We start from the raw sequence: 14,652 nt of genomic DNA on the forward strand, positions 1-14,652 counted from the left end.
ATTCCTACTCGTATTACTGTTACTACTACTTCTACAACATCTACAACTACAACAATAACTACTACTACTACTCCTAGAAGTACTACAACAACAACTACTAATACTAATACGACAACTATTACTACTACAACAACAACTACCCCTACAACACCTACTACTACTGCTGCTGCAACTACTACATCTACAACAACTACTACTCCTACTACTAGTACTACTACTACAATATCTACTACAACAACTACAACAACAACTATTAATACTAATACTACAACTACTACTACTCCTACTACTATTACTGCTTCTTCTACTCCTACTTGTACTATTCCTGCTACTACTACAAAACAGCAACAACAACTGCTACTACTACTAATACTACTACTCCTACTACTGCTACTACTACTACTGCTGCTGCAACTATTACACCTACAACAACTATTACATCCACTACTACAACTACTACTACTCTTACTACTAGTACTACTACTACAATATCTACTACAACAACAATAACTACTAATACTAATATTACAACTTCTACTACTACTACTACTACTACTATTACTGCTTCTTCTACTCCTACTCGTACTATTCCTACTACTAGTACTACTACTACAACATCTACTACAACTACTACTACTTCAACTACTATTACAATGACTACTACAACTATTACTACTACTGCTGCTGCAACTACTACATCTACAACAACTACTGCATCTACTGCATCTACTGCATCTACTACTACAACAACAACTACTCCTACTACTACTACTACTACTACTACTCTTCTTCTACTCCTACTTGTACTATTCCTGCTACTAGTACTACTACTACAACATCTACTACTACTCCTACTACTATTACTGCTTCTTCTACTCCTACTTGTACTATTCCTGCTACTACTACAAAACAGCAACAAAAACTGCTACTACTACTAATACTACTACTCCTACTACTGCTACTACTGCTGCTGCAACTATTACACCTACAACAACTATTAACCTACAACAACTATTACATCCACTACTACAACTACTACTACTCCTACTACTAGTACTACTACTACAATATCTACTACAACAACAATAACTACTAATACTAATATTACAACTTCTACTACTACTACTACTACTACTACTATTACTGCTTCTTCTACTCCTACTCGTACTATTCCTACTACTGGTACTACTACTACAACATCTACTACAACTACAACTACTACTACTTCTACTACTATTACAATGACTACTACTGCTGCTGCAACTACTACATCTACAACAACTACTGCATCTACTACTACAACAACTACTACAACAACTACTCCTACTACTACTTCTTCTACTCCTACTCGTGCTATTCCTACTACTAGTACTACTACTACAGTATCTACTACTACTACTATTACAATGACTACTACTACAACTATTACTACTACTGCTGCTGCAACTACTACATCTACCACAACTACTGCATCAACTACTACAACTACTACAACAACAACTACTCCTACTACTACTACTGCTTCTTCTACTCCTACTCGTGCTATTCCTACTACCAGTACTACTACTACAACATCTACTACAACTACTACTACTACTATTACAATGACTACTACTACAACTATTACTACTACTGCTGCTGCAACTACTACATCTACAACAACTACTGCAACTACTACAACAACAATAACTACTACTACTACTAGTACAAGTTCATTTTTACATAATAGAACCTTTAATTACCATGGCAACAGTCCTAATTTTCCCTCCTTCCTTCTTCTTCTTCTCCTCTCAGGTGATGTCTGCCGTGCGTAAACTTCAGGAGAGCGGCTTTTACTTCGGAGCCGTGAGCGGACGCGACGCCAGCGCTCTCCTCCGCGCCGAGCCGCCGGGGACCTTCCTCATCCGCGACTCCTCGGACCACCACCACTTCTTCTCTCTCTCCGTCCAGACCCTGCGCGGGATCAAAAACCTCCGAATCCACAGCACGGAAGACGGATTCTATCTCCAACGCGACCCGCTGAGCACCCAGGAGCCCCCGCATTTCGACTGCGTGCTTAAACTCATCGCTCACTACATGGGAAAAAGCAACGCCGGCGGTGGTGGAGGAGGAGGAGTCGACGGCGCGATTCCCGGTAACGGAAGACACGTTTATTTGATACACAGCGGCGGGGAGAAGGTGCCACTGGAGCTACGGCGCCCCCTGTGCGCCTCCATGTCGTCACTGCAGCATCTGTGTAGGAGAACTTTGAACAACACGAGTCTAGGGTCGAGGACGGAAAGGCAAGAGCAGATTCCACACACGCTTAAAGACTTTATGAACGAATACGACGCTCCCATTTGACGACGGGAGCGGCAAAAAAAATATCTAGAAAAGTCAAATTTGTCAAGTGAATGGGAAATTTTTCTAGCACATGTAATTAGAAATGTGCGAAAACGGGGAAAGTTTTGGGTCGACCACACCGAAAAGGGTTCACGTAAAAACATCTTCAAGTAATAACGCAGCATTTTGGATTCGTAAGTCGCAGTTTTTGCAAAGTTATTCTAAAAAATGTGTTAATTTTGCTTTGAAATAGACACATTTTTCAAAAAGTACATTGTTGTGGCCACTAGAGTAAATTAGTAAATAGATTTTAGTAGATCTGGGTATCGGTACGAAGTTGCCGATACGATACATATCTCGATGCATACGATATATTTCAAATCGATTTGACATGATTCAGTAAAAAATAAAGGCTAAATCATGGCTTTGATACTAAAATTTGTTTGTTAAACCACTTTTTGTGCAAACTAAATATGAAACACACACAATTTACTGATCAAAATATATGATAAATGAACATAAACAAGTTTCCGTCCACTAAACAAGCAGCAAAACTGTAGTTCTGTAACAAAATAATTTAGTAAAACACACCAAAAAATACTCTTGGCGATATATCGATACAGCAATCAATGATATCGATACAGTATCGTCACATTAAACAATACGATATATCGATATTTTGATATTTTTGGACACCCCTAACGCTCAGTGAGAATTGCAGTGTCCACAAGTAGTTCCGGCAACAGCCACATCACCGCTCTATATCACTGCTCTGTGTAAACAAACGCTCAACCGCTGTGGGTAGAATGCAGTAAAACGTTGAAATAACTGAAAATTTTGACATTTACAGACACGGAACGGGGTTTTCACGTTCAAAAGTGACACGTTTCAGGTTTGCGGCCGCGGTGCAAGCGCCTTAAACAACTTGCGAGCCGCGCGTTCTGCCGTTTTAACGCGCCGCTCCTCGTGGTTTAACGCTTTTGCTGCCGTCCGTGAGAATATCGTATCGTGAGACTTGGATATCGTTACACCCCTAAAATATACTGCCCAAAAAAAATACTCTTGGCGATATATCGATACAGCAGCCCACGATATCGGTACCGTGTCATGACGTTAAACGATTCTACCGACTCTGACTTCCGAATTACGTCCAGGTAGATAAATGCGTTTTAAAGCCGTACTGTGGAAAATTCTGACCAAAACAATAACATCTCCATGGAAACAAAGCAGGACCAGACCCAAAGAAGTTACGTAGCCGCTGGTTTTTGGTGGACCGCCCGCTGTAATTGTAAAGGATTAGTCAGTTCCACCGTTTTTCCCGTTTTTAAAATACTGTATATATATATTCCATCACAGGGAGCAGCCGGTGACCTCATGTTTATTATTCTAAAGAAAACACATCTATGGAAACTCCACCCTGCCTCAAATTACTTCATTAGTTGAGGATTTGTGGTTTGAATTCAAGTAATTAGTGCGGCTATTGTCCACGTATCGCCTCGTGGGGTGTTGTTTTTACACGGATCTTAAAAAACGTGAAAAACAAGAAAAATAAGTTCGTTTAAAAGAGTTTGCGGTCGTCCAAAGTCGCTCTTCTTCACTTGCCTCATGCATTCAGAGTTTATAAGAGCTTTTTGCAACTTTCATGACACCAGTGCGGAGTTTTGAGGTGAGGACTAGCATTCTAACGTGCACTTCCTGATTACTGGGCACCGAAAAACGTATTAGAATAAGAATAATTGCTCAAAAACTTGGTGAAAATGGGAAAATTTACAGTACTTTTTAAAATAAGAATGGGATAAATTGAAAGTCAAAGTGTAAAATAGTCAAAACGTAAACATTTTTTGCAAATTTGTTCATAAATTGGATAAAACTTGCGTGATTTGCGAATAATTTTATTTTTAGGCAATTATTATTCAAGGTGCATCATGTAACTTTTCTGGTTTTTCAAGGTCCGTCAAATGCCTTTTTTCTGAGGAAATGTTTTTGTTTGGTCTGGAATGTTCCGCAGTATGGCTTTAAACATTTTTTATCTTCACGGACACCAAACCAGACCAAGTTACAGGTCAGATCTGTGGAAAGGCGACGCCGCTCACAGTCAGAATGTTTGTTTTTCGAGGTGTTTTTGAGCTATAAAACCACCTGTAATTGAATAAATGTAAAGTAGAGCTGTTTAAAGTCACACCGTGGGACATTCCAGGCTGAGCAATGATACCGTATCCATGGAAACAAGCAGATGACAGACCGACAACCAAAAAGTTACACAGTGCAGCTTTAAGATGATGAGCCAGGCTAAAAAAAACCTAAACAGTATTCGAAAAAACAAGTTTAAATTTCTAGTCTGCCGCCTGTTTGTCGCCATGGAAACGTTATAGCTTTGTCCGGAATGTTCCACAGTACAGATTAAACCAACCTGTCACCATTACGGGTCAGATCTGTGGAGAGGCGTCCCCATTCACGGAAGGAATTATTGTATTTTTGAGCAACAGAAAAACACCCGTCATGAATAAACGCGAGACGGAAACGTTTAAAGTCATACCGCGGAACATTCCGGTCAAAGCAATAAGATCTCCACGGCGACAAACACGTGATAGACTTTCCACCGGAAAAGTTACACAGTGTAGCTTTAAAATGACTTGCCAGAGTAGAAAAAAACGTAAACAATATTTGAAAAACAAGTTTAAATTTCTAGTCTGCCTCTTGTTTGTCTCCATGGAAACGTTATTGCTTTGTGTGGAATGTTCCACAGTACAGATTAAACCAACCTGTCACCATTACGGGTCAGATCTGTGGAAAGTCGCCCCTATTCGCGGAAGGAATTATTGTATTTTTGAGCAATAGAAAAACACCCGTCATGAATAAACGCTAGATGTTTAAAGTCATACCGTGGAATATTCCGGTCAAAGCAATAAGATCTCCACGTGACGGACCCTCCATTGGGAAAGTTACGCAGTGCAGCTTTAATCCGCACGTATGATTTCGTGATGTGGTCGACCCCTTTGACTTTCCCCGGGTTTTTAACGGGACTTTTTCTACGAAGCAGCATGATTTTATGGATACCTCGTCTACGAAACTCGGCTGCTGCTGGCCCTAAAAAAAAAAAAAAATACACGTGAAAATGTAAAAAAAAAGAAAAGAAAAGATACCGAGGTCAAAGATGGTTGGATTTTAATTTTGTTTTTACTCGTGACTGACCCTGACGCAGAGCTGTGCCTCGTAGAAGATTACGCCGATTGGTCAATTTTAACGATAACAGGAAAAGGCAGGATCAATATTTTCCTTTTAGGGCTGACACACAGATTTATGGAGAGAAAACGGGACATGCTAAAAGCCAAGCCGGGTTTTTTACAGCTACATTTGGGAAAATTTGTACCTTTTAACCAGCGAGATTAAGAAATTCGAAATAGCGGCGTTAAATCGCTTTATTTGAGGATTTATACGGCTCAGCGTGATTAGAAAATTGACATTGAAGAGCCAAAATAACAGCGAAAATTTACAGTTTATGACAATATTGACAGGAATTCTTCTCTAAAATTGAAAAAAAAAACACTCGACAGGAAGTGCTCCACTGTGTTTTTAAACTCTACACACCTTCGCTTGAGTCATTTTCATCATTTTCAGCCAAAAAAGTAGCTGTAAATTTCAAGAAATCACAAATTAGAAGAGAGGATTTTGAGATTTTTTGAGGCTCAGACAGACTAATAATGCAGGATTACTCAAAAATATGTAAACAAAACAAAACTCCAGGTATGTTTTTGATGCGGTAACAACATTATAACGAGGTTTAAAGCCCCAAAAGAGCCAATTTTTCATAATATAAGCGCTTTAATGCTGGGACTAAAGCAGTGTGGATTACATTGTTTGACTTGGCCGCAGACTCCCAGCTTCCCGCTATTGTTGCAACATAAATTTCTTGGAGTTGTTTTTAGTTTTTTCGTACCACCACAGTCACAATATTTCTGCAATTTTTCCAAGTTATTTTGACACTGAAGCAATCCAGACCCCAGACTTAAGCTTGTTACTACATGTGAACCCAAGACACAGACTTCTTCTTCTTTTTTTTTTTTTAGTTTTTATCTGTTTGCAAAGGCCCCTTAAGGCAAAACAACACTGCAAAGAGTTAAAAATGACTTCGAAATATCCATATTGTCTTAAAGGGGAACACAGACGCAAAAAAAACACCACAAAAAAAGCATAAATATGAGTTAAAATGAGTTGAATTCAAAAAGATTATTTAAGTAGTGTTTACTTAATTAGACTGAGTAACTTATAACATAAATTTCTGAAAAATATCAATGTCTTTAAAGGTTTATCTAGTGAAATTATCATTGAATTTGAAGATATAATGCTTAATATTACCAAAAAAAGCATCGACATGAGTTAAAATGAGTTGAATTTGAAAATATTATAAGAGTAGTGTTGATTTAATTAGGTTGAGTTACTTACGATTTATATTTTTGAGTAATTTAAATTTGTCTTTAGGGTTTATAAAGTGAAATTATAGTTGGATTTGAAGATTTAAAACTTAACACTGCAAAAAAAAAAAAAAAAAAAAAAGCATAAACATGAGTTAAAATGAGTTGAATTCAAAAATATTATTTGAATAGTGTTGAATTAATTAGGTTGAGTTACTTACAACTTAAATTTTTGAGTAATTTCAATTAGTTTTCCTTATTTCAAGCAGAATTATTGGCCCAAAGAGCAAAAATACTCCACAAAAGTGTAGTCCATGGGTAGATTTAAAAAGGAAAATTGCTTAAATACAATTAATGAGTAAATAAAAATGAACATGTAGAGTTTTTAAGTAATTTTAGCTGTTTCGAGTCAGTAAATTTTGCCTTAAAGATTTAAATTTAAAAACATTTCCAATTAAAATAAAGATCCGCTGTGTAACCCCAGGAATTGGTGATCTAAAATGACAAAAGAAAGATATTACGTGTGCTTAAAATGTTCCACAGTATGGCATTAAACTGCCTTTACGTCCATGGAGACAAACTAGTTAAAAGTCAGATCTGTGGAAAGGCTTTCGCTGTAAGAATCGATGTTATTCAAGGTAGTTTTGAGCGATAAAAACATCTGAAATTGTTAAAAAAGCAAGATACTATATTTGTTTAAAGCCATATTGAGGGACATTTCAGCAATAGCAAAGCAATAACATCTCCATGGCGACAAGCAGATGACGTAACCCCACCAGAAAAGCTCCATAGCGCAATCTTTATATTAAAAAAAAAAGGAAAAAAAAAAAAAAAAGAAAAACAACTTAATATTTTTGAATTCAACTTGCTGTTTCTTGCTTGTTTAGAAATCCTCTTTTTTTTTTTTTTTTTTTTTTTTTTGCAGTGTTCTGAGAAAGCGAGGGAGGAGCGGAGGGAGAGGGGGGCAGGGAAGGGGAGAGGATAGGAGCGGGAAGCAGCATTAGAAAAGGGAAATTGAAGCAGCCGAAGTGGTCGAAACAAGGAGCTAGGAGGGAGGAGACATACTGGTATACGGCCCGGGCATTGATTGATGTCCCATATGTCCAGGAAAAGGCTCACGGGGCAAAGAGTTCAACGGGCTGGAAAAAAATGAAATTTAAAAGAGAAATATTACTCTATTATTACATAAATTAACTTTATTGATCCACAAGGAGAGTTATTTGGACACAGTAGCTCATGCATCACAATATATTATAATAACAAAGAGCAAAAATAGCAAGAGACTCATGTCAAATAAAGCGTAATTATATAAATGTATGTGTAGAAATACAATTAATACAAAAAATATATCCAATTTATATACAAGAAATCATAAGAAACAGTGTAAAAATGAACTAAATAAGGTTAAATAGTAAAATTAATGTTGGAAATGTAGATTTAAAAATACTTAACAGTGAAAAAAAGCATCCACTTGAGTTAACTTCATTGGACTGAGTTACTTATAACTTATATTTTTGAGTAATTTCAACATTTTTAAAGGTTTATATATTGAAATTATCGTTGGATTTGGAGATTTAATAATTAATATTACAAAAAAAAGCATCAACATGAGGTAAAATGAGTTCAATTTAAAAGCACTGTTTCAGTAGTGTTGACTTAATTAGGCTGAGTGAATTATAATTAATATTTTTGAGTAATTTCAATATCCTTAAGGGTTTATGTAGTGAAATTATCATTGAATTTGATACTTACTTACTAATTTCAATGTTTTTAAGGGTTTATGTCGTGAAATTATTATTGGGTTTGAAGATTTAATACTTAAAAAAAAAAAAAAAAAAGAAAGAAAACATCAACATTAACTTAATTAGATTGATTTACTTATAATTAAAATTTCTGAGTAATTTCAACGTCTTTAAGGGTTTATGTAGTGAAATTATCATTAAATTTGTAGATTTCATACTTAACACTGCAAAAAAAAAAAAAAAAGCATAAATATTAGTTTAAATGAGTTGAATTCAAAAACACAATTTGAGTAGTGTTGACTTAATTAGACTGAGTTACTTTTAACTTAATTTTTTGAGTAATTTCAATGTCTTTAAAGGTGTGTAGAGTGAAAATATCATTGAATTTGTAGATTCAAATATACTTTACACTGAAAAAAAGCATAAATGTGAGTTAAAATGAGTTGAATTCAAAAAGATTATTTAAGTTGTGTTGTAGATTGAGTTACTTAAAACTTAAAATTTTTGAGTAATTTCAATGAGTTTTCCTTATTTCAAGCTGAATTTTTGGCCCATAGAGCAAAAATACTGCACAAGAACTGTAGCCCGTGGGTAGATTTTTAAAAATATGTTGATTAAATACAAATAATGAGCAAATAAAATGAAAGCTTATAATTTTTAAGTAATTTTATCTGACATAGACAGTGTTGAGTCAATTGTTTTCAGATAAAGTGAAACAAAATTTTGCCTAAAAGATTTAAATTTCAAAACATTTCTAATTAAAATAAAGATCCACTGTGTAACCTTTCTAGTTGAGGGTCTGCTACCTGCTTATCCCCATGGTAACATCGCTTTGCCTAGAATTCTCCGCAGTATAGCATTAAAATCATCTATTATGCGTGTGTTTCGATCGCTAGAAAGTTCTTGAAAATCACGCATTCTTTCTGTGAGCGGGTTCACCCATCCGCAGATCTGACCTGTAACTCGGCTTGACAGATCGCGTCGCCTTCCCGTCCCCGTGGAGATACGTAAATACGCTTAATGCCTCACTGTGGAACATTCCAGGGAAAGCAATAACACCTGTAGTTTGACGCTCCATCGATGAAAACGTTGCTAAAAAAAAGAAAAACCTGGCTTGGCTGTTTTAGCGCAAATTTCTCTCCTCGAACAACAACGACGACAACAGAAAACATTTCCGTAAGAACTAATAGAAAAAGAATAAAGACGTTTAATATTTTTTAGATAACTTGGTTGTAAAATTAACTGGAAATAATCTCTATCACGTACGTAGCCAAGTTAATATACGTTTTTTTTTGTCCAAATTAACTATAAAACAGATTTTTGTTATTCGCTGTATGTGTGAAGTCTTAACAGTATCATGTCTCTGAATGTGGAGTTCTCCAAGTTTAGTTTTTTTTTTGAAATGCCTTTTTTTTTGAGAAATTAAACAGAAGCTAAAGAGGTTTCAATGGACTGGACAATGTACGAATACGTTTGTTTATCAAGGATTTTGCGAAGCTGCGAAGAAAACATTTTAATTCTAATCAGATTAACGCAATTATTTGATACACGTTTTGGTCATTTTGTGTTTTAAGACAAATTTCTGTCTTTCAAAATCAAGCAATACACGTTTAATTAGCACAGAATAATTAATTTCCCAACAATTTTTCGATGTATCACACGTTGAATATTTTTTGAGTGGGAAATTTCAATGGACGTTTTTCCGAACAACCGGAAGTGCCGCGATGTCGGGTAAACGTAACTCCCGGTTAAAGCTTTTCTACGGCAAAATATCTGTAGAAATGTCTCACGTTTTTTCCACCAGCTTCATAAATCTGCAAATCTTCAACCAACAAATTCTGTTCATGAAGAATTTATCCACAACTACTGAGGTAAGAAAGACGAAAACGTAAAGGAGAAGAACGACGACGACGACGACTGAACAAAACTAACGCTATGGTCACGAATAAAACAGAAGTAACTTGTGAACTGAGACTGGTTCAAGAATTAAAATTAAAAATCCATTTCATGATGTCGATATCGGCACAGACCCCGTTTACGCTGAAACTAATCCGCGTATCAATGTATCGGAAACGATCTGCGTCCACACACGTCGTTTCTGTGTCCGTACGTCTTCCTTATCCACACAACTTTGAGCACATTTGTTTACATTTTACAGGAACAAAACTTAAAACCACCTGACTCATTTGCATAAACTGAGCGCTCAAAAAAACAGCTCGCTCCTTGTGCGCTGATGCGGTTCATAGTCCGATTCCTTATATTCACTTTTTAACCTTAGTGGGAATTTTTGGGGGATTTGCTGAACTATATATTTTTGGAAAGGTTCACCGCATGTGATGTGTGAAGTTTATTGATGTTTATAGTTTGTTCTACCCATATTGTTGATGTATTTCAACAGGATAATAAAAAAAGAACATGTTTTTAGAGGAACATGGAGTATTACATGCGGATATTACAGTGAAATTACAAGAAAACAACCAAACCGGGTCATTTTTTTTTTACCTACTTATGCATCTAAGGGTTAATGTGAGTAGGTCTTAGAGTCTTTGTAACTAGCACCATTTGACTCCCTGACCCTGAACATGTGGGTTTAGCACTTAAAATCAACATTTCAACTCAATTCAGAGGCTATAGACATCTGGGCAAATGCAAACACTGATTTTCTGACTCCATATACTATAACCTTTCCAAAAATATATAGTTTAGCAAATCCCCCCCCCCCAAAATTCCCGCAAAAGTATAAAAGGAACCGGACTATCAGCTTCTGTTGCACTAAAGGACACGACTCAGTGGAATATGAGTGTTGTTTCTGTGACAGAGGGGTGTTCTGCTGATGGTGAGTCTGTTCTGTGTTTCTGTCGTGTTGGAGATGGTTCATGTGAAACTTTTCAGAGATTATCAATCAATCAATCAATCAATCAAACTTTATTTGTATAGCACTTTTCATACATTTGAAATGTAGCACAAAGTGCTTCACATGCAACAGAAACATTTTTAATACATTAATTAACACCCCCCCCCCATACCACAATTTAAACAGAAACATAAAAACAAAAAAAACTAATAAACATAAAGCTCTTAAAAGTTATAGTAAAATTAAAAGTGTATAGCTAAGACCAGATGGAGACAAAATAAAATAGTAATGATAATTTAATTTAAAACTACCATAATAATAACAATAATAATGATAATTGAAGTTAAAACAGGTAAAAGTTTCAGTTAAAAGCTAAATTAAAAAGATATGTTTTAAGTTTACTTTTAAAAATATGAACACTCGCAGCGGACCTCAGATCCTCAGGCAGACTGTTCCACAGACGGGGGCCGTAAAAGCTAAAAGATGCCTCACCGTGAGTTTTAGTTTGAACTCTTGGGACAGTTAAAAGAAGATTACCTGAGGACCTGAGAGTCCGAGAGGCTCATATGATAAAAGCAGATCAGATAAATAAATAGGACTAAGACCATTAAGAGCTTTATAAACCAATAAAAGAACTTTAAAAATTATACGTCTGCAGGTCGACACACAGACACACGTTTATATGAATGGACAAATATTCTCGCCTCTTAGTGTTTTGGCGGTGAATTACTTCGCGGCGCACAGATCTACATCAGAGTATCAGTGTTTTCAGGCGTCCACACGGCGCCGGATCAGATCTATACTCGGATGAATTCGTGGGAGCTGGCGGCACCAGATCGTTCCGTCTCTGGAGCCGTTTTCAGTCGGATTAGTGCGAACGAACACTGCGTCCGCGACTCGAATACGAACTAGTGTGGACGTGCGTGGCGTGCAGTTTAAATGTTAGACATGTATCTGTGAACATCTGTAGCATTTAAACTGCACAAATCTCTCTATCTATGTTAATATCGACATCATGAAATCGATTTTTAATTTTAATTCTAGAATCAGTCTCATTTCACAAGTTACTTATTATGAATTACGTATTAATTATGTTTTATTCATGACCATAACATTAGTGTTGTTCAGTAGTTCACCAATGCGTCGTCGTCGTTCGGTCTTTAAGTTTTCGTCTTTCTTCCCTTGATAGTTGTGGGTAAATTCTTCATGTTAGAATGTTTATCCTTTGTGGACCTTGTTCGATGAAGATTTGGTGAAGGTTTGGAAAAAATGACGCACATTTACACAAATATTTTGCCACAGAAAACCATCGACCGGATGTTACGTTTACCCGACATCGCGGCACTTCCCGACTTTGTGAAAAACGTCTATTATTGGCATTGCTTATCGTCAACCATTTTAGTTTTTAGTTTTGTTTTTAGATAAGTTTAGCTTGAGTTTCCACCAAATTACATAAAAACTAAAAAACTTAATCTTCATTTCAAATTTTTGTGTAATTTTAAAACTAAAAAAATTTAACATGGCTGCAGCGTAATGTAACTTCAGTAAATTTAAAAAATGTATTTTGAAACCCATGTTATTTGTTTCCATGACTTAATTATCAAAAAAATACACATTCAAAAAGGTTGTGGGTTCAAATCCCAAACTCATTCTGTACAAATTTCGTCAAAAATCTTTCTTAATGTCTCAAAATCCTGGATACACAAATACGTTGTTCATGAAAGGGTCGATATTACGCCATGTTCTGTTCTAATGTTGTTTCCTCGTCTTCTGTGAAAGTAAAAACACTCTGCTCCACCTTGTGATGTCACGTGGTGGTACAGGAAGTGCTCCACTGTGTTTTTAAGCTCCGCACAACAGAGTTTCTTCGCTAGAATCGTTCGGATCATTTCAGCCCGAGAATTGCCAATTTCTACTAAACAAAAAAGTTAAAATGGTAGATGTTAACTTGAAAACGACCACTTTATGACATCACAAGGTGCAGCAGAGCGATAAAGAGTTGCTCAAACACGTGTGAATGAAAAAAAAAACACAACTACAGGTTTGTTTTCGAGGAGGAAACGGCATTATAACATGATTTAAAGCTCACAAGAGTCATTTTTTTGTTTTGTTTTTTGCGTAATATAGAACCTTTACGATTTAAATCAAGTTTAGTGATTTTTTTTTTTTTTTTAATGCCTTTTCTTACACCATTTCGTGACCTGGATTTGACGGAAAATTGTGCTTTTATTTGTATTCTGTATGTTCTCATGTTAACCTGTGAGTATATCGTAGAGGAGCTAGAATTCTTGGTGTGACGATTTGTAAATTTCTTTGGTCAAATTTTGAAATAGTTTTTGTTTTTGACCACATGTTTGTAAGTCGTTTATGTCTTTCATAAAGACGTCTGGCAAAAAATACAAGCTGTAAAATAAATCTCAAATGAAAAAACAAAAACAGAAAATAAATGAAAAAGGAACGTTGCACATTTATATTTATATTTCTAAAGTATTTCAATAATTTATATTAAAGAGCACTATTTTTACAAAAGTCACTGTCCTGTGTCCCGTGTGTTTTTTTTTTAACTGTAAATATAAGTAACAAGAAAAGTAGTAGTAGTAGTAGTAGAAATAGTAGTAGTAGTAGAAGTAGTAGAAATAGTAGCAATAGTAGTAGTAGTAGTAGTAGTAGTAAGAGTTGTGGAAGTAGTAGTAGTAGAAGTAGTAGAAATAATAGCAACAGTATTAGTAGAAGTAGTAGTAGTAGTAGCAGTAGTATTAGTAGCAGTAGTAGTAGTAGCAGAAGTAGTAGTACTAGTAGAAGTAATAGTAGTAGTAGTAGAAGTACTAATAGTAGTTACAATAGCAGCGGCAGTAGTAGAAATAGAAGTAGCAGCAGTCGCAGTAACAGTAGTAATAGTAGTATTAGAAGAAGTAGTAGTAGCAGTAGTAGTAGTAGTGCAGTGTAGTAGAGGTCATAGTAGTACTAGAAATAGTAGTAGTAGTTGCAGTAGTAGTACAAGTAGCAGCAGCAGCAGCAGTAGTAGTAGTTGTAGTAGTAGAAGTAGTAGAACTAGTCATAGAACTACTAGTAGTAATAGTAGTAGTAGTAGTAATAATAGTGACAACAGCAACAGTAGTAGAAATAGTAGTAGTCACAGTAACAGTAGTAATAGTAGTAGTATTCGAAGAAGTACTAGTAGCAGTAGTAGTAGAAGTCGTAGTAGAAATAGTAGTAGTAGTAGTAGTAGTAGTAGCAGCAGCAGCAGTAGTAGCAGTTTTAGTAGTAGTAGTAGTAGAGTAGCAGTCGTAGTAGTAGTAGTGGTAGTAGTAGTAATAGTAGC

At 35.8% G+C, this 14,652-nt stretch overlaps 1 protein-coding gene across 3 annotated transcripts in view; it reads left to right on the forward strand.

The window, feature by feature from the left end:
* Positions 1 to 13,863, forward strand: part of LOC110168324 (suppressor of cytokine signaling 3-like) — a 52,303-nt gene extending 38,440 nt beyond the window's left edge. For all 3 annotated transcript variants that reach the window (XM_055149844.1, XM_055149845.1, XM_055149843.1), the window contains exon 3: positions 1,795 to 13,863. In XM_055149844.1, the coding sequence (XP_055005819.1) occupies positions 1,795 to 2,343 (549 nt within the window). In that variant the 3' untranslated portion in view covers positions 2,344 to 13,863. The remainder of the gene's footprint in view (positions 1 to 1,794) is intronic.
* Positions 13,864 to 14,652: the final 789 nt, after the last annotated feature.

This window comes from Boleophthalmus pectinirostris, unplaced genomic scaffold, assembly GCF_026225935.1.
Source record: "Boleophthalmus pectinirostris isolate CB_2022bp ecotype Guang Dong unplaced genomic scaffold, ASM2622593v1 HiC_scaffold_14, whole genome shotgun sequence".
Classification (NCBI taxonomy): Eukaryota; Metazoa; Chordata; class Actinopteri; order Gobiiformes; family Gobiidae; genus Boleophthalmus; species Boleophthalmus pectinirostris.